This window comes from Nomascus leucogenys, chromosome 21, assembly GCF_006542625.1.
Source record: "Nomascus leucogenys isolate Asia chromosome 21, Asia_NLE_v1, whole genome shotgun sequence".
NCBI lineage: Eukaryota > Metazoa > Chordata > Mammalia > Primates > Hylobatidae > Nomascus > Nomascus leucogenys.
In genome coordinates, this window is record NC_044401.1 from 22,963,974 (window position 1) to 22,986,221 (window position 22,248).

The 22,248-nt window shown below is 36.0% G+C and overlaps 1 protein-coding gene across 1 annotated transcript; it reads right to left on the bottom strand.

The window, feature by feature from the left end:
* Window positions 1–8,359: 8,359 nt before the first annotated feature.
* Window positions 8,360–9,352, bottom strand: LOC100606207 (olfactory receptor 5H1-like). The gene is given in 1 exon segment (XM_012501003.2): window positions 8,360–9,352. A coding segment is annotated over 1 exon segment (993 nt).
* Window positions 9,353–22,248: the final 12,896 nt, after the last annotated feature.

Here is a 22,248-nt window from a genome sequence, read left to right on the forward strand (position 1 = left end):
GTCTTGCAATGTGTTCCTTCATAGATGGTGCTCTGACTATACCTTCAAAATGTTATTCTATCTTTATATCCAATTAGCATATGTGTGTGTGTGTTTGTGTGTGTGTGTGTGTGTGTGTGTGTGTGTGTATTTTTCCCATAGAGTCTAGGTATAAGTCATTGACTAACTTAACTCCAACTGCTCCTTCTCTCTATGTTACCACCAAGTAGTTCTTGCCTGCTACCCAGATGGAGCCAATTATCAAGACAGGAGAATTGCAATAGAGAAAAAGTTTAATACACACAAAGCTGACTAAACGGGAAAATAGAGATTAATTATAACTCAAGTCAAACTCTCCAAATATTCAGAGGCTAGAGTGTTGGGTTTTTTTATTTTTTCTTTCTTTCTTCCTTTCTTTCTCTCTCTCTTCCTCCTTCCTTCCTTCCTTCTTTCCTTCCCTCCTTTCTTTTTTCTTTTCTTTCTTTCTTTCTTTTCTTCTTTCTTTTCTTTTGCTTTCTTTTTCTTTTTTTTTTTGAGATAAAATCACACTCTGTCACCCAGGTTGGAGTGCACTGACCGGATGTCTGCTCACTGCAACCTCTCCCTCCTGGGTTCAAGTGATTCTCATGGCTCAACCCCCCAAACAGCTAGGATTACAGGCCTGTATCATCATGCCTGGCTAATTTTTGTATTTTTAGAAGAAACAGGGTTTTACCATGTCGGACAGGCTGGTCTCGGACTCCTGGCTTCAATTGATCTGTCCACCTCAGCCTCCCAATTTTCTGGGATTAAAGGCACGAGCCACTGTGCCCAGACAGAGTCTAAGGGTTTTTAAAGATAGTTTTTTAGGCAGGAGGCTAGGAAATGGGGAATGCTGATTTGTTGGTTTGGGGATAAATGCATATGAAGTTGAAGCTGTCCTCTTGTAGTAAATCAGTTTCTGGAAAAGAGCTATAAGACCAGAGAAGCAAGATTACAGTCTGGGTGGTGCCAGGTGTCTCATCAGAATACAGGGTCTAAAAATCTTTGGTTTTACAATAATAATGTTATCTACAGAAGTAATTAGGGAGGTTAGGAATCTTATGGCCTCTGGCTGCATGACTCTGGAGCCATAATATTTAATCTCATGGCCTGGACCCCAAGAAAGGAGGAGATTTGCTTTGACAAGGGGATCTTACCAGCTTTGCTTCAAAGTCAAACACTATAAAGTAAATTTCTCCCACATGCAGTTTGGCCTACACCCAGGAATGAAAAAAGTCTGCTTGGAGTTTAGAAGTACTGTCTAATTTCCCTATTTCAGATTCAGTGACAAAATATTCCTATGTGAGATTTTTCTCATTTTCATAATGTTATGAAATGTTTTCTCATTTTTCTTTCATAATGTTCTCTATATTATCCTCTACCTCATAACTCTGAGTCTACTAAGTCTTCTGCTCAATTATGTTTTCACTTGAAAGAGTAAAAGAAAACTGGTCAGTTTTCTTATAAAGTCAGTTCATCAGATGAACCAGGTCTGCCTTCTTTAACCATTTTTATACCTTGATGAAAATCTGAGCTCAGAGCAATAGCGAAAAATATCCAGCCCAAACATATGCCCCAGACATTTTCTGTGGAATTTCTAATTCTTCTTGGATCATATGATTTAGGACTCCCTGTACCAGTTTATTCACATGATCCTGGGACCTAGTGAAGCCTGTAGCTGAAGCTAAATGTTGCATACCTAAGATAGACAGCAAAGATCCAATCCCTCAGTCTTCCAGGGAAAGACCAAAAGTGCTGAGGAAAGAAGAAATAATCTCTTAGAATCCATCCCCAAAGTATTTCTTCAAAAACCCACTTGTCTGTCATGCAAACAAAAAAGGATAAACCAGTCTGTGGATATAAGGCAAGATTAGAGGTACTATTTGTAAAACATTGTGGTCAATCTATGTTGAGTTCAGGCATAGAAAATCCTTGTCCTATTCACTGAAAAGATCCACCCTGAAATCTTTAATGTAGTTACAAAACAAAAACTGGAATGATATGTGAATGATGGGGCCAAATAATTACCAAAATATTTTACCTATTGGCATAAAGAATATTTTGGCTTGGTTATTTTTGAAATTCCCTTTAGAAGAGAAATTTAAAGGAATCTCCATTTGTAAGAGGTCTACATATCTGGTCCAAGAAGAGTAGTAGGACTAAACCTCTAAATAATGGAGAAAGTGAAGGCATTAAGTTAATCTACATCACAAACCTTACCTTTGTTTAAGGTCGTTATCTTGGCTGTCTTGTCTTAATTGGGTCTCTATCAATACTCTTTTTTGTTTATTTGTTTTGGAAAATGATGGCACTTAAGTCTGAAATCTAAGCATTGTGACTTAACATGTAAATATTCTTACATGTTTACTGTAAGGCATGAGAGCTTTATCTTTTACAAGCAAATTGCAAGGACACATCACATCTGAACAAAAAAGAGGCATTTGTAAATGGGGCAAAAGAAATAGTAAAAACACTTTCCAAAAATATTAATAAAAAGCTTTGATCATCTGGACAGGGCATCTTAACTTGTTCCAACTATGAGAAACACAATTCATGTCTAGATAGTCTTATAAATTACTGAGTTTTTTTTTTTTTTTTCTTTCTTTTTTTTTTTAATGAAGTTTCCTTCTGTCAGCCAGGCTGGAGTGCAGTGGAGTCATCTCAGCTTACTGCAACCTCTGCCTACTGTGTTCAAGCTATTCTCCTGCCTCAGTTTCCCAAGCAGCTGGGACTACATGGGTACACCACCACGCCTGTCTAATTTTTCTATTTTTAGTAGAGACAGGGTCTCACCATGTTGGCCAGGCTGGTCTCAAACTCCTGACCTCAGGTGATCCACCCGCCTCGGCCTCCCAAAGTGCTGGGATTACAGGCAAGAGCCACCATGCCCAGCCTTGAGTTTGTTCTTATTGTACCTGACATGTGGCTACAATTTTAGAATGAACACTATGATATTTGCTTCTTTTTGTATGTTCATGTATGTCTGTATATGTTTGTATGCGTGACATTTTGCTACCTTTGGATGGTATTGCAAAACTAATATTAATAGAGCTCTATTTATTTGGCTTATTGAAGAATATGTGCTTATATAAATTAAGGATTCCTTAAACTCAGAAAGATAGAAATTCACCAATACGTTTTTCAGACTCACATTATCTATGATATTCTCTGCTAAGTCAAAGCTATTTCAAGTTTGTTGGTTTAATTAAAATAGACATCTCTTTAGAGTTTTCAGAATTAAATATAATACAAACACACTTTTATATTAGCTGAGTTTATGACTCAAGTAAGTTTATATTATCTCTACCTGATGTTTAAAGTCAGAAAACTAACAATTCAACCTAAACACCTATGTGAAAATATAATGACATTTACTTCATATATATCAGGCACGGCAATAAAACAAACAAAAAAACCACATATTTGACTTTTAGATTTTTGCTTTTATGATGACTGACTGATGAGGGAAGAAAGGGACCCTCTCATATTGTTTTGTATTGTTTTATACTTAGAAAAGGAAAGAGAAGTGAAACTAAAGGCAGGTAGCCCGGCGCCTAGGAACCAGACCTGAAACCAAGGAACCAGACCCGAAACCAGGCCTGGGCCTGCCTGACCTACACCTGGTAGTTAAAATTCAACCCATCACCTAGCAACTGTTGTTATCTATAGATTCCAGACATCGTATGGTAGGACATTGTGAAACCTCCCGTTCTGTTCTGTTTCACTCTGACCACCTGTGCTCGCAGCCCCCGTCACGTACCCCTGGTCTTGCTCAATCGATCACGACCCTCTCACGCGGACCCCCTTAGAGTTGTGAGCCCTTAAAAGGGACAGAAGTTGAGCACCTGACGAGCTCGGATTTTGAGACGCTAGCCTGTCTATGTTCCCAGCTGATTAAAGCCACTCCCTTCACTATCTCGGTGTCTGAGGGGTTTTGTCCACGGCTCGTCCTGCTACACTGACATAAATGTGCTGTAAATGTAGTTAACAAGAAAGTAATTTGAAACGATGACTGGCTGTGTCTAATGTCTTACGAAATTTTCATGAATAAACCAAACAATTCAGAATAAGTGAATTAAAGAGACGTAAGTACAATACACGTTTATAAATGAACTTTTAAACCATAATTATATTTAATAAGAAGTCTACTTAAAAATACCTTCCCACTTCTCTGTGGTAAATTAAACCCTTAGAGTTTCACACAGTTGATTAAATTATCAATAGTCATTGAATATCTGGATTATTTCCAAATTACATTTTTTTAAAAGACTAATTGCTGAACATATGCTTCTCTACTTTGGACTTCTTATTACAGAAGAAACAAAGATATTTGGGTTCATTTTTGTGTTCATATTTGTGTTCAACATGTCCTGTGGCACACTGAAAAACTATAAAATGGGAAAGCACATACCTCTAGGAATTATGAAATTGTATATTCATAGATTTGCCAATCTGTAAAATGCTGGTGTGATGCATATTTGTCAATTGCTTCTATCCCAGAAAAGAAAGTTACTAAGAGTTTAGAATTCTAGTTAATGTGCGGTAATTAATACTACTGAATAACATAAAGGAAACATCCCTGTATGCAAAGCATCTGTCTAATCTCAACAGATTTACGGAAAAGGCTCTGACAAGTAAAGATTTCTGATAACGTTAGAAACACAACACGAGACCAGAATTAAAGAAACTTTGCAAACAATTTGACCAAGTATACCTTTTGTAAACAGAATTAATACGTTTACCTTCTTCTCCTTAGCTGACCTCTCCAGAATTCAGAAATCATCATTGAATATTTTTATTTTGATTGCAATATAGGTATTTGCAAAATTTTAATCAGAATCTGTTATTACAATATAACATAATTATGGTTATATTACCATTACTGTAACTGGAATGTCATATTGGAGAATGTGCATAAAATTAGATATGACTGGAGAGTTTTAAGAAACTAAGAATTGAGTTTATGGATCCAATTATGCCCTGCCTCATTCCATTTAGTGCTGCAATAAAGAAATTCTTGAGGCTGGGTAATTTATAAGTAAAAGGTGTTTGTTTGGAGAACAATTCTGCAGGCTATACAGAAAACAAGGCTTAAATGTCCACTTCTGAGGACAGCTTCAGCCTACTTCACTCATGACAGCAGGTGAAGTGGAGCTGGCATGCGTAGTGATCACGTGGTGAGAGAGGAAATGAAAGAGAGAGAGTGGAGTTGCTGGGCTCTTTTATCAACCAGCCCTCATGGGAACTAAGACAGTAAGAACATACTTATTACTATGAGGATGGCACCAAGGCATTCCTGAAAGATCGACCGCCATGACCCAAACACCTCCCATCTTCGACACCTCCAGAATTTGGAAACAAATTTTAATATGAGATTTGCAGGTGTTTATCAAAAAAAAACTACAGCCAGTTCCTTTAGAAAATCTGGCCTGATAGCTGCTCACAAGCTTTCTAGCCATATTGGTAAAGAGTAAGAAAGACCTTACTCTCTGGAAGGCCCAGGAAACTGAAAGATACTTTTAGGACCTTTGTGAGTACAGGGGAGTTTACCTAAATCTATCAGTATTGCAGGTGAAACTAATGGTATGTTGTTGGTATGACTTTATAGCTTGAAGAACCTTTACAGTCTAATCGGAGATTATTTAGTAAAGGTTTTAACAAGGTCTTCTTAAAAAGAGATGATCAATTCCTATTCCAACTTGCCCTTATGTAAATACTCAGTTGAAGCTTAATGAGGGTAGATCTATTTGGTAAATAAATTAGTCTTACTATAATTACATTTGAAAGAAATGGGCCTGATTATGGAGGGAAAAATCATGTTTCAGTAGCGAAATATAGTGCACCCATAATTAAATTCCAGTTCTGTCCATTGTCTTTGATGTTTTATTATCTACTTACAAACTGTCCTATTCCTGAAGCACTACAAGCTAGGGCTGGACAACTTGAATGTCAGAAGATAATCTTCATGCATGATGCTTAGTGGGCCACTCAGGAAGTTCACCAAACATTCAAAGACATGACAAGAGACATTCAGACTGCAAAACAGAAAAATTATCAGACTGCAACTGCCATTTTATTTCATCATATAAAGATGCTTTGAGCTTAAATCTAAAAGTCTTCTCAACTAACTGCCCTCTGGCTCACATGCTAAGCTTATAGGTAGTTTTAACCATTAACCTTTTATTATTTTCATTTGGTTTATTTCAGTTGGTTTTGTTCATACGTACTTTGGCTATGGAGCATACCCTAGTCCCTTGGTACTATGTTTGTGATAGTCATTGTCATCTTCCTAGCGTGCGGTATTCTCTCAAGAGTTTTAAATACACGTTTGTAGCCACTACACTGTGCCAGATTTTCTCACTATGATTAGAATAACAAAAACGAAGGGTCCATAAAAGAAACACTTCCGTAAGAGACCAGACATTGTAACTTATGAGTTCCATGCTGAGACAAAGACAAACGAGCTGTGCTGGTCACAGAAAGTGCAAGTATGCCTGAATTTTAGTCAATATCCCATAATAAGAGGCTGACCATAATGGGTTAAAATAATTAAAGTTTATCAGGCTGACGTGGGTCCAGCAAAGTGGGTTTGTACCTAAGCAAACAAGAATCCAACTCATTGTAAATGGTAAAACAAAAGTTAACTTTAACCAACCAAAAACCCCAGCTAATTTCTAACTAGGAATTTTCCACTGGAATGATCAAAATAACACTACTGCTCCACTTTAACCAATACAATCTTTACTTTTGCCATACTTTCACATTTGCCCTGTAGAAGCCTTTATCTCCTCTCTTGCCCCTTCAGGAAATCCCCATACCACAAGCAATCTGGTGTTGCAAAATAAATCAAGTCTCCTCAAATAACCTCTAAATTCTAATGCTGCTACATTTGTATTTTAACTATATAAGTACTAATATATATCTTGTGTCACTGTGCATATATATGAAAAACTAAACATATGCATATGTATACATATAGATATAAGGTACCTAAAATATACATGCATATAATCTGTTAGCAATGACAATCTAACGAAAGGAATTAAAGAGGGATATAATTAGTTAGAATGTGTTTGAAAAAACAATCTGACAGCAATTTTGGGGAAGTGAGTGACTGTTAGAAGGATGGAGGAAATAAGTAACTAGAGGTTTGCAAAACTACATGTGGGTAGTTTTTAGGGTAAGCACCTCAGTAGTATCAGTGAGAATGTGAAAGGAATTTCAGTGTTGAAAGATGAAGGAGAAGGTGGACTGGCAGAAAGATGATTAACATGCTTGAAGTACATGAAGTGTTAAGAAGGTTAACAATGACTTTCTGAGGCAGGAAATCTGCAAAGTCTTACCTCGTTTTCTTGTTTTTGCTTCCTCTTGCTGGGCACCACGATGTTGTATCATGTTAACATTATTGGAACTTCCATGATAGGCATTTAAAACTTCTTGTTGATACAACACATTCCAACAACCTTGCAATATTATTGATTTTTACAAATCTTGGTAGCTTCATTTCTTCCTAAAAACATTAAGACCACTTTCTTTCTTTTATGATACTTATTTCTTCTCTGTGTCTACTCCAAATGTAGTTATTCTATTTAACGTTTTAATTTCCTGAATTACGGAAGCCTTCCAGATTGTCTAAAATCATATAATCACAGCTGGGAAGGGCCTTAGAAGCCATCCTAGAAAGTTAGAGGCAGCTTGCCTCTTCTTACTCATATGAGCACATAGAGTTAAGAGCATGCTCTTACACTATGGCAGTGCCTTCACTGTTAACTCCTTCTATTTTTATTTTTCTCATTGCATTTCCATTTCTGTTTATTTTGTTACTTGACCTGCGAGTTGACTTCCTGCAAGAAATAGAATTCACCCTTTCCTAATATAGCGAAATGGAAGACCTTGATGGTTGGCAGAATCATTGGGACTTACCTCTGTTCATTCAAAAACAAATCTGCCTCTGTTATGGGTTAAATATGATGGACATCTCAGGTAATTCAGTAGTATTAGTATCAAAACCATCATACTCAAGTCCTTATATGATAAACTAGGCTATTTTAGCATTTAATGCATTTATAAATGCATATCAAATAACATACAAAACTGTTAAATATTTTTATTTGCTTTCTACAATCATTATTCTATTACTATATGAACACGATGAAAATTTCTTGAATGCTTTTGAGTAACATAGAAATATTTTAATTTAAACTAATTTATTAGTACCTAATAAACTTTAGGTACTAAAATGTTAGGTCATTAAGTACTAGGACAGTTATACTTGCAGAAATGTTTGAACACTGGAAACAACATAGGTACCTCTAACTTGCACAATTTCGTGACTATTTTAGTAAATAGAGAAAAGATATTAGTATGAAACTTTAACATTTCTTTTTAACATTTTTGTGAATGAATATATGACTTGCTTATTTCTCAGACTGTAGATGATAGGATTTAACAAAGGAATGATGACCGTGTAGAATAGAGGCTCCACCATATCTTGATCATCTGCTTGTGGAGATGCAGAGCCCACATAAATGAAGAGAAGAGGTCCATAGTATAAAGAGACAGAGAAGAGATGGGCTCCACAGGTGGAAAAAGCTTTCCTTACACTTTTATCAGACTTCTTTTTTAAGATTGTGAAGAGAACAAATGTATAAGATACAAGAATAGTCACAATGCTGAATACCTGAATTGAACCTGAGAAAATAAAAAGCATTAGAAAATTAATAGAAGAATCAGTACAAGAAATCTTAAACAATGGGATAATGTCACAGTAAATGTGATGTACTACGTTGGAGTTACAGAAGGTTAGTCTGAATAAAAATCCTTCATGGATTAAAGCATGAAGAAGCCCACCTACGTATGACAAGATTAATAGCCGGATGCACAGTCCATTGGTCATAATGGCTGGATAAAGTAAAGGTTTGCATATGGCTACATAGCGATCATATGCCATTGTTGCCAAGATAAAACATTCCGTGGTTACACTGATTGCAAACGAAAACAACTGTATCTTGCATTCAGAGAGAGATATCATCTTACTCTTAGCTAAGAAGGTGATCAGCATCTTTGGGGTCACTGTGGATGCTATCCAAGCATCGACAAAAGCTAAATTCCCGAGGAGTAAGTACATTGGGATATGAAGGTGAGGGTCTTTCCAGATGACAGCAATCAGACCAAGATTCCCCATGATGGTGATGAGATATATTACCAAGAATGCCAGGAACAGGGGTATTTTCCAGTGTGGTTGATACAAAAATCCTGTGAGAACAAACTCTCTCAGCAATGTTGCATTTTCCTCTTCCATGTCCTCACTGCATGTCCTCTAAAATAAAATGCAACAAATGAAAGGGAACATTTGCAATGGCATTATGAGTTGACACTCGGGAAGAGGTGTTGAAGTAAAACCTAAAATGATCAGAACCCTCTCAATTTTTTGATCAGTCCTATAGCTGATGATTCTCTATTTGTTGCAATAAAGAAATGAAAAAATGATATATTTTGGTTTGGAAGTGTGCAGTAATTAACAGATTTAGGTAAAAGGAAAGGCATTCTCTGTATGCACTACACTTATATGGACACTATCGAATGCAGTAGAAAAATCGTGTGTCTGGCATATGATACAATGTCAACAGGAAAGATTTTTGAAGGGTCTGAATTAAAAATAAATAAAATAAATGCCATGTGAAGAATCTTAACCTTTATTCTTCATACAATAAGCATGTGCCAAAAATGGCAAATTACATCCTAATATATTTTTTTAATTCAGTTTTTGATAGTGTAGAAAATATGCTGCAAGAAGAGGAAACTGGACTCAGGGATATTAATTAGAAACTTGTGAGTAAGGCCCAGGCAATCCCAAATCACGTTACACATAAAAATGATCTGAGTGAGTTTTTATGAAAAATATAGGTTGTGAGGTTTTAATGTAGAAGTTATTTAAGGAATTAGGTCTAGGGATCTGCATTTTGAAAATACCCTCCAGGGGATTCAAATGCATGTTAAATGTCTAGTCTTTGTGTGATATGACATTGAAAGAGACAGTAAGACAAAGAAATAGATTCTAAAGAATTCAGAATGTAGAGTCTCTAGTATTCTGTGACATATTTTGTAGGAAGTAAGTGGTCAGTGAAGGAGAGAGGAGTCCCTTGGTGACTGCGAAGATGGACACTAAACATTGAGAACTCAGGTGTGCTGACAAGTTTTTGGAGTGAGCATCATCTGAACAACTAGATGTGTAATATGGCTAATAGGCTCAGTAATGTGAGCCTGTTAGAGCTCAATAGAAATGATTACTTGGATTCATTGTGGTAGTCAAAGGCAGTCAAAGGCATAGTTAAAAATGATGTATCCTTGGAGAGTAAAAAAGAACCAAAAAGAATGGCAAGAAAATCAACTTGAGCAAGTTATATTAAGGAGGTAACAAAGTGGACATATGTCCTGTAAATGACCAAGATGTGATCTCCTTTTTTGCCATCGAAGTCATAGTGGCTGTCAGAGGTAACCTACTGCCAAAAGAACTAGAAACTCATTTTCCCATTTTTCTTACATCTAAAGTGAAGGGACATGTTCTAGGATGGCCAATTAAATACACTGATCCTACATTTGGAATATGGAGAGAGGGACAAAAGATATTGGTTTCAAGGCAGCCAATGCCGAAATACCAGGACTCTACTTAATGCAACCTTTATTCACATCGATAACGTTTACAGTGTGAGCTCTCAAATTATTGCCAAACATGAGTATAGGGATACAGGAGTTAATATGTTAGTGACTCACCTTAGAAGTTTTAATTGGAGAATGTGGTTAATTCAAAGGAATGGGTATTTATATCAGAATAATTCCAGGCCAGGCGCGGTGGCTCAAGCCTGTAATCCCAGCACTTTGGGAGGCCGAGGTGGGCGGACCACGAGGTCAGGAGATCGAGACCATCCTGGCTAACACAGTGAAACCCCGTCTCTACTGAAAATACAAAAAATTAGCCAGGCGTGGTGGCGGGCGCCTGTAGTCCCAGCTACTCAGAGAGGCTGAGGCAGGAGAATGGCATGAACCCAGGAGGCGGAGCTTGCAGTGAGCCGAGATTGCGCCACTGCATTCCAGTCTGGGGGACAGAGTAAGACTCTGTCTCAAAAACAAAAAAAAAAAAAAAGAGAAAAAAGAAAAAAATAATTCCAATAAATAGTTCTAAGAATCATTATGATCTGAATCTTTAAACCAAGTTTTAGTTGTTTAATGCCCTAATTTATATAAAGTCATCATAATAAGATTAACAAAATAGTAAAATATTAAACGAAAAATTCAGTCTTATAACTCTTTATCCACATTATAGTTATAAAACTAAAATATAAAAATAGTCCACTCAGAGTCATCCAGTTTCTGACTTGCTATTATGACAGCTTGTTACTCAATCTAAAATTTTAATGAACTAAATGGCATTATCAACATTTCTATGAATGATAATAAAAATTAGGGAAGTTATTTCTTCCTTACCCATATATTGAAGGAAATTGCGGATATCCTTTAAACGTGTTGTGCTTTCTAAAAAAAATACATACAGTAGCACAGCAATGTCAATAACACAGGTAGCCATTCATTGCACATTCATTCTTTTTGAAGGTTTCTTTTTCCAAGCATAGAAAAATGTTGTTTATTAAATATGCTTTGAGCATGTAAATGACCCAGTTGTGCAACTGGGGTCTTTTGCCAAAAGAGGAAGGAGTGAAAAACTGAAATTATCATAAGAGTGTCAGAGGACTCCCTGTAGGACAAATTGAAGCTGTTCTAATGGGCATTTGCATTTGCACAAGTGTAAGTTCAGGTTGTCCCCAAGGGCATTACAAACTTCTGGAATCACAAACATCATTTCATGGTAGACACTTCTAGTTTTAACAATTGAAATAACACTTTATGTTACTATTTACCACCATGGATGACACTTCTGGCATATTTGTTCAAACTTTAGTTCATATGTAAAATTTACTGTTAGTGCTTTAATTAGTATAGTCCTATTTGAGGTAACCAAAACATAATTTTAATAAGGCCAAAGTTCTAGATCCTCTTTGGGAGCAACCTCAAATACAATTGTCCTTCTCATGCAAATTTCAGACGTGCAAAGTTTAGACATATATGTAGATCCCCCACTGTAAGTTAAAATCCGATGGGAAATTTTACTAGGAAGAAGACAAGGGGCAAATGTAAAACAAAGCCAGCAAGTGGCTTCCAGTGGCAGGTGTCCTAGGTCTGTGCTTCTCAAACTATAATGCCTGTGACTTTCCTAGTGATGTTGTCAAAACGCAGATTCTGTTTCAGTAGTTCTGGGGTGGGTCTCTCAAGAGCCTTTATTTTTAACAAAGAAATGCCTGTGGACATTTGCCATTCAACAGGTCTTCATCATGGGAAGACCTAGATTATTAGAGAGCCTTGATCATTGAAGAAACAACAAATAATAAATGTGGCTGGTATGCAAAGAGAGAAGCAGGAAGGACCAGGTGTGTTCAGGGAGGCCAGCATGGGTGGGACCTTGACCGGTAGTTCAAGGATGTGTTCTTTACTCCAACTTACAGAAAAACCAATGAAGTATTATTGAATGATTTTGAAAATGGCGATAGCAGGTTCAGAATTTTCTTTAGAGTATTAACAGAATAACATGTTAAGGAGCATTCATTCAGAAAATAAAATCTAATTTACTTACTTGTAATATTAATATTTCATATTTAAATAGTGACATGTACCTTTCTTGACAGTAAAAGTACTTATTAAAGAAATAAAATCGCCTGCACTTGGATTATGGATGGTGATATGGTTTGGATTTGCTGCTCCACCCAAATCTCATGTTGAATTCCAATCCCCAATGTTGGAGAGGGGCCAGTTGAGTGGTGATTGGATCATAGGGGCGGACTTCCCCCTTTCTGGTCTCATGATAGTGAGTTCTTATGAGATCTGGTTGTTTAAAAGTGTGTAGCACCTCCTCCCTTCTCTCTCTTCCTCTTTCTCTGGACATGTATAACATGCATGCTTCCCCTTCACCTTCCCCCATGATTGTAAGTTTCCTGAGGCCACCTCAACCATGTTCCCTGTACAGACTGTGCAACTGTGAGTCCATTAAACCTCTTTTTGTTATAAATTACCCAGTCTCTGATATTTCTTTATAGTAACGCAAGAACAGACTAACACAAAGGTAAATTATATGAAGAAGTGGTCCAAATGCTCATGGTCCCTATTTCTGCTACACTGCCTTGTTTCTGCAAGCCTTCAGCAATAGCTTCATAGGGAGTTTCTTACAATCAATTGACAGTGGAAGACAAGACTCAGACCTGGATACAGATGGTTGTGCACCATATTCAGGCACTGCCCAAAGTAGGTGGCTGAAGCACTATAGCTCCTTTCTGGGACATTTCTGAAGGACAGTGGTGAAGGGAAATCCTCCCAGTTAGAAAAATCCTAACTGATGTACTTGGTTGTCCAATTTGCTTTAAAGGAGAAATGAATAAATGTGTGATTATGTATCAATTTATGGGCTATGGCTAATGGTTAAGCTGGATGATCAGGGACTTGGAAGGAGCATAATTAAAATACTGGTGAAAAGGATATTTGAGAGAAGGTGCTTGAAGAGATGTCTCTAACTGGGTATAAATTATATAGATATCTGCTATGGTTTGAATGTTTCCCCTCCACAGTTCAGGTGTTGAAACAATGGCCAATGTGACAGTATTAAGAGGTGGGGCCTTTAGTAGGTGCTTAGGTCATAAGGGCTTCTTTCCTTTTTAATGGGCTTAAAGCCCTTATAAAAAAGGTTTCCCACAGCCTTCAGTTTCCTTGCTCTTCTGCCTTTCACCATGTGAGAACACACTGTTCCTCTCCTCCAGCAGAGCTTTCAAGGCACCATCTTAGAAGCAGGGACGGGACCCCTACCAGACATCCAAACCTGTCAGCATGTTGAAAATACCAGCTCCTAGAGCTATAATAAAATAAATTTTCATCACTTATAAATATTTAGTCTCTGGCATTCTGTTATAGCAGCACAAATAGGCCAAGACAGAAATAGGTACCAAGAAGTGTAGTGTTCCTATAACAAATACCTGAAGTGTGGAAGTGTCTTGGAAAGGGGTAATGAGTAGAGGCTATAGCAGTTTTGAAGTGAATGATGGAAAAAGCCTGTATTTTTCAGGAATGAAGCATTAAGGACGAGTATGGTTAGGATTCACAAGAGAAGAGTGGTAGGGAAAGCCTCATCCTTCTTAGAGATTACCAGAGTGGTCATGAACAGAATGTGGGTAGAAATATGGATGATAAAAATATTCTGATGATGTCTTAGATGGAAATGAGGACTATCTTATTGGAAATTAGAGGAAATACTCTCCTTGTTATAAAGTGGCAAAGAACTTGGCTGAATTGTGTCTGTGTCTTAGGATTTCGTGGAAGGCAAATCTTAAGTGCAATGAATTATAATATTTGGCAGAAAAAATTGATAAGCAGCAAAGTGTTGAGGGTGCTGCATGGCTTCTCTTAATGGCTTATAGTAAAATGCAAGGAGAGAGGAGCTACTAAAAGATGGAATTTGTAATCAAAAGGGAAGGAGAATGTAAAGATTTGGAAAATTTTCAGCCTGGCCATGTAAAAAATAATAAAATATGTTTCAAAAAGAAAGTCAATGGTGTGGCCAAGTAACCATTTGATCACGATATTAATATAAAGAGAAGAAAACCAAGTGCTATTCATCAAGACAATGGGAAAATGACTCCAAAGGTATTTCAGAGATCTTCAAGCCTGCCACGTGTATTACAGTCCCAGAGTGCCAGGACCTTGAGGGGAACTTGGGACTCACCACCCAGGGCCACCTCAAGTCTCTGCTGTCTCCATTATGACACAGAACTCCTTTGCCAGGTGAGTTGTGTCTCAGGTTGGGCCCACCTGCAGCTCAAGCTACTGCCCCAGAGTGCAGAATTGGTAAGCCTTGGTGACATCCATGTGATGCTAATTCACAGGCAATCGGAATGGACACATGGATTTCTCCACCTAGGTTTCAGAGGATGCCTCAGATAATCTGAACACCCAAGCAGAGACCTGTCACAGGGGCAGAGCCACCACACAAACTCCCAAGTGGGGCAATTTTCAGTATATCTGTGGAAACAGAGTTGCTAAAAGACCTCAGACCTGTATAGCTAGTAGCTACAATGGCATCCTGGGAGAACTACAGGCACTGGACTGCAATCCATAGGAGCTGCGGTGTAGCACGCACTCAAAGAAGCCAAAGAAGCAAGGAACCAGGAGCCTTATTGATGCAACCCCTAACACGGTGTATTTGGAAAGTGAGACATAACATCAAGGGTATCCTGAAGCCTTATGATTTAATGTTGTTTGTACTGTTGGGTTTTGGACTTACTTGAGACCTGTTCTTCCTTCTTTTCTATTTCTCTGTTTTGGAATTGAAATATTTGTTCTGTGCTTGTCCCATCACGTATTTTGAAAGCATGTAACTTATTTGATTTCAAAAGCTTATAGCTAGAAAGTAATTTGCCTCAGAATGAAACATACCTTTAAGTCTTACTCATACCTGATTTTGTTGATATCTTGATGAGACTTTAGACTTTTGAGTTGATGCTGAAATGAGTTAAAACTTTTGGGGCTATTGGGATAGAATTTAATGTATTCTGCATATGAAAAGGACATGAATTTTGGGAGGCCATGAGCCGTATGCTATTGTTTGTTTTACCTCCAAAATTAAGATATTGAAACTTAACAACCAATGTGATAGTAACTTTTTAATTACCTCCTAAAGCTTGTAAATTTAAGAGGTAATTACGTCATGAGGGATCCTTCCATTTTCAATGGTATTAAGGACCTTATAAAAGAGGCTTCAGTTTGCTTTCCCTTCCACCTTGACCATATAAGGATGCAGTGTTTCTCCACCTCCAGAGGATGCCACAAGAAGGGTCTATTTTGGAAGCAGATCCCAGACCTCACCAGAAAATCCAATCTGATGACATATTGACATCTTGATCTTTGACCTCCTACCCTCCAGAACTCTGAAAAAGTACATTTTTGTTTCCTGTAAATTACTCTCTGTGGTATACTGCTATAGCAGCACAAATGGACTAAATACAGTGTTTGTAGCTCATGTGGATGTTCACGAGCATATCCTCTTGAGAATTTTAATAATCAAGAGGATAGAATGACCCATTCTATGATTCCAGTTGGCTTCAAGTGGCTGTAGTGATAGTGATGGAGGTTTGCCTGGGCTTAGCTACGTGGATTTCCAATTACTAAAGCCAACCTATCTACGGCCACTGCAAGGTGCTCAATCAACCAGTGAAAGGAGCCAACACTGAGTCCCCAGTCAGTAATCATTAAACTAGATGTCAAGTTGATTACACTGGACTGCTTCTATCATGAAAGTAGCAGTGTTTTGTTCCTAGTGTAATAGATACTTACTCAGGATACAGAATGTCTTCTGGATACAGAAATGTCTTCTCTATACACAATGCTTCTGTTGAAGCTACCATCCATGGACCTATACAGTTTCTTCTTGACTGTCATGGTATTCCACACAACATACCTCGTAATTAAGGAACTCACTTCACAGCAAATGAATTGGAGCAATGGGACCAAGTTCATGGAATTCACTAGTCTTACTGTGTTACTATGTTCCCTACCATCCTGAAACAGCCAGTAGAATAGAATAGTGAAATGACTTTTTGAGGACTCATTTACAGCACCAACTAGGTGGTAATAATTTGCAGGGCTGGAGCAAGGTTCTGCAGAATGCCATATATTATCTGGGTTCACATTCAACATATGTTGCTACTTCTCTTGTGAGCTGGATTCATGGGTCCAGAAATGGAAATGGTGGAAATGAGAGTAGGACCATTCACCACCTCTAATGACTCACTAGAAAATTTTGCTCCTTGTTAATGCACTCTTATCCTCTTCTCTCCTAAAAGTCTTAGCCCCAAAAGGAGAATATTTATACTAGGAGATACAATGGTGATTCTGTTGAGCTGGAAGTTAAGACTGCCACCAGGCCACTTTGGTGTCTTTATTCCTCTGAATCAACAGGCAAATAAACAAATGACTATGCTGATTGCAGTGATCAATACTGACAACCAAGGAGAATTTGGGCTACTTCTCCACAGCAGAGGTAAAGAAGAGTATGTCTGTAATACAGAAGCTCCCTTAAGGGATCTCTCAGTATTATCAGTTCTTGTGATTAAGGTCATTAAGAAACTTCAATAACCTAATCCAGGTAAGGCTAATACTAACCCAGTTTTATCAAGAATAATAATAAATGAAGACTATAATTGTCAGGAGCATTTCCTCCTTTTTTGTTATTAATATGTGTTTGTATACACTTGTACATACATAGAAAATATCTTTGTTTTCTTTCTTCTCATAGTCCTTTACCATGTAACATAAAATATATTTTTATGTCATAGTTTTTAAGTACTGCTGATTTTACATCTGGCAATTTCACTTTCCAGCGTTCAAGGAGAGTAAAAAATACCTAAAGACTTAATGTCCTCTTCTGGAAGTATTCGGTGGGTTGTATGCAGGATAGTTTCATTATGCTAGTCAGAATTATGACATTTTTGTATTTATTCAGTCATTTACTGTGGTTTAAGAAGATGCTTGTGGGTGCCAAGTTGTCAATAGGGAGACTTGCAATGGATCTCTCTGTGTTGCCTTGACTTGGCCAGGGGATTCCCAGATATCTGGTTAAACATTATCTCTGGGTGTCTTTAGGTTTCCAATAGATATTAACATTTGAATTAGTGGTCTGAGTAAAGCAGATGGCACTCCCCAATGAGGGTGAGAATTATCCAATCTGTTTTGGGCTCAAATGGAACTAAAAGGCAGAGGAAGATTGAATTTGAATTTGCTTTCTTCCTGACTGATTGAGCAGAGATATTGTTTTTCCACTGTCCTTTATGTGCCTCATTTTCAGGCCCTCAGACTAGGAGTGAGGTCTATACCATTGGCTCTGTGGCTCCCAACCTTTTGCTTTCATGTGATGTTTTGATATATGTATACATTGTAAAATGTCTAAATTAAGCTAATTAACATATACATTACCCCATATAACATTTTTTTTGTGATGAGAACACTTAAAATCTAATTTCTTAGGAATTTTCAAGTATATAATATATTGTTACTAACTATAATCATTGCAATGCACAATTGATCTCTTGAATTTATTCCTCCTGTCCAACAGAAATTTGGTATTCTTTAACCAGTATCTCTTCAATCTCCTTATCTCCAGCCTCCAGTAACCACTATTTTACTCTCCACATTTTTTAGTTCAATTTTTTCAGATTCCACATGTAAGTGAGAACATGTGATATTTGTTTTTCTGTCCCTGGCTTATTTCACTTAACATAATGGCCTACAGGTTTATCCATGTTGCCAAAATTACAGGATTTCCTTTTTTTGAGACAGAATAATATTCTATTGTGTATATATGCCACAGTTTCTCTATTCATCTGTGGATGAGTGCTTAAGTTGATTGCATATCTTGGCTGTTGTGAGCAATGCTGCAATTAACATAGAAATGCTAATATCTCTTTAACATATGATTCTATATCCTTTGAATGTATACCCAGTAGTGAGATTACTGGGTCACATGGTAGTTCTGTTTGTAGTTTTTTTAGGTATATGCATACGGTTTTCCATGATAGCTTTACTAATTTACATTCCCAGCAACACTATACAATGCTTCCCTTTTCTCACATTTTTACCAGTGTTTGTTATCTTTCATCTTTTTGATAATAGCCATTCTAACAGGCATGAGACGATATCTCATTCTGGTTTAACTTGCATTTCTCTAATGATTAGTAATGTTGAGCATTGTTTTTATGTAGTTTTTGGCCATTTGCATGTCTTTTGAGAAATGTCTGTTCAAGTCCTTTGCCCATTTTTAAAATCAGGTTATGTGTTTTCTTGTTATTGAATTGTTTGACTTTCTTATATATTTTGGATGTTACACCTTATCAGATGTATGCTCTGCAAATATTTTCTCCCATTTTTAGGTTGTCTCTTCACTCTTGATTATTTCCTGTGCTGCGCAAAACCTTTTTAGTTTGATGTAATCCCACTTGTCTGTTTTCATTTTTGTTAGCTACGATTTGGGAGTCATATCCAAAAAATCACTGCCCAGACCAATGTCAGGACATTTCTCCCTATGTTTTCTTCCAGTATTTTTACCACTTCAGGTCTTACATTTAAATCTTTAATCCCAGGTCTCATATTTAAATTTTTAATCCCCTTTGAGTTGATTTTTGTATGTGTTGTGAGATGAGGGTCTAATTGTATTTTTCTGCAAGTGGATATACAGTTTTCCAAACAACATTTATTGAAGAGACTATCTTTTTTCCATTGTGTGTGTGTATGTGTGTGCTTTGCCCTTTGTCAAAAATTTGCAAATTTATTTCCAACTTCTCAGTTCTGGCCTGTGTGCCTGTTTTTATGACAGTACAACAGATAAATGCCATTTTATTTTAGCCTGGTAGTAGATTTTGAAATCAGGTAGTGTGATGCCTATGACTCTGTTTTTGCTCAAGATTGCTTTGGCTATTTGTGGTCATTTTGGGTTCGAATCAAATTTTAGGATTTTTTTTCTCTTTCTTTATAAATATCATTGAAATTATGACAAGAATTGCATGAAATCTGTAGATCACTTTGGATAGTATAGGCATTTTAACAATAATTGTTCTTTCAATACATGAAAATGAGTTGTCTTTCCCTTTATTTCTGTTTTCAATTTATGTCAGCAATATTTAGTTTTTGGTGTACAAATTTTTTCCTCTTATTAAATTTATTTCTAACTATTTTATTCTTTTTGTTGCTATCAAAATTTAATTTATTTAATCAATTTATTTCTAAGTATTTTATTCTTTTTTTGATGCTGTCATAAAAGAATTGTTTTCTTGATTTCTTTTTCTTGTAGATTATTGTTCATATAAAGAAATTAAATTGCTTTTTGTATTCTGGTTTTGTATCCTGCAATTTTACTGAATTTTAAAATAATTTCTAGCAGTTTTGGGGTAAAAATTTTGGGGTTTTTGTATATATAAGATTATGTCATCTGCAGAGGGAGACCATTTAACTTCTTTCTTCCTAATGTGGATGCCTTTTATTTTATTTTCTTGTCTAATTGTTCTGGCTAGGACTTCCAGTAATATATTGAGTGGAATTGGTGAGAATAGGCATTCTTGTCTTGTTCCTCATTTTAGGTTAAAAACTTTCAGTTTGTGTGATGTTATCTGTGTGCTTTTTATATATGGATTTCATTGTGTTGTTGTGCATTCCTTCTACCTCCAGTTTTTTGAGAGGAATTTCATGAAAGAATGTTAAATTTTGTCAAATACTTCTGCATCTACTGAGATGATTATATGATTTTTCCTTTTATTCTGTTAATATGGTATATCATATTATTTGATTTACGTATTTTGAAGCATCCTTGCATCATATGGCTAAATCCCACTTCGTTATGGTGAATGATCTTTATATTGTGCTGCTGAATTTTGTTTGCTTGCATTTTGTTGAGGATTTTTGCATCTATTTTGCAATTTCATAAAGGATATTGGCCTGTATTTTCATTTTCCTGCAGTGTGCTTGTCTGGCTTCGGAATCAGAGTGACACAGAACTTGTATAATGTGTTTTGAAGTGTTGGTCCTTTCTCCTCAATTGTTTGAAAGAGTTGAGAAAAATTGGTATTCATTCTTATTTAAATTTTTGGCATAATTCAGCAGTGAAATCATCAGGCCCTGCGTTTTTCTTTTATGGGATTGTTTTACTGATTTTATCTTTAATTCATTATTGCTTTAATTTATTCATGATTTAGTCTTGGTAAGTTGTGCATTTTTTAGAAATTTATCCATTTATTTTCAATTATCCAATTTGTTAACAAATAATTGGTCATAGTCTGTTGTGATCTTTTTTTCTGTGGTATCAGTTGAAATGTCTCTTCTTTCATTTCTCATTTTTTAAAATTTGAGTCTTCTCTTTTTGTGTCTTAGATTAGCTAAAGCTATGTTGATTTCATTTGTCTTCTCAGAAAATAAACTTTTTTGCTGATATTTTATATTGTTTTTCTAGTCTCTATTTTATTAGTTTGTCCTTGATCTTTATTATTTCCTTTATTCTGTTGACTTCAGGCTAGTTTGTTTTTAAAATATTTTTTTAAAATTCTCTCTTGATATCCTTTTTGGTTCAGTGGTAGTTCTTGTTTCCACATATTTGTGAAGTTCTGAATTTTCTTTTTATTAATTACTTGTTTCATTACATTGTGGTTTTAAAAGACACTTGATATGATTTAATCTTCTTAAATTTGTTAAGGCTTGTTTTTTGACCTAATATGGGAGCTATCCTAAAGTATGTTCTTTTGCACTTGTAAAAAATGTGTATTTTTAGCTGTTAAATGAAAAGTCCTGTATACCTTTATCAAGTTCATTTGGTCTGTAGTGATCTTTATTAATTTGCAATGTCTCTCTTTATCTCTGGTAATATTTCTTGTTCTGAAGTCTATTTTGTTTGATAACCACCTCAGCTTTTTTTTATTAGTGTTTGCATCATATATCTTTCTTCATTCTTTTAATTCTAACTAATCTATATCTTTATATTAAAAGTATTCTCAAAAATTTATAGTTAGATTTTGCTTTTGCATTCAACCTGACAATCTGTCTTTCATTTGGTGTATTTATATCATTTATATCTAATAAATATATTGATATGCAAGGTTAAAAGCTATCATCTTGCTAGGTGCTTTTTTTCTATCTATTCCATCTGTCTTTTGTTCACTTTTTCTTGTTTTCCTGCCTGACTTTGGATTAATATAAATATTTTTCACTTTATCTTCATATGTGTTTTATTATTCATATGTTGTTTATTTTTTGGTGGTGTTCTATGTGTATGCAATACATCACTTTAATTAATCAAAATCTACCTTCAAATAATATTATACCACCCACATAAGTAGTATAATAACCTAAAAGCAGTATACGCACTATTCTTCCCCCCAATCTTTCATGTCATGTTGTTATATATTTTACTTTCACCTGTACTATAAAGGCACAATACATTACTACTCTTTTGGACATTCAATTATCTTTTGAATTAATTTATAATAAGAATAATATTTTCTATATGAACCTTAATTTTAATGATTTTCAGATATCTTTATTTCTTTGTGTAGCACAAAGTTTCTCTTTGGTTTCATATTCTTTCTGCCTGAAAAACTTCCCTTCATGGTTTTCTTTTAC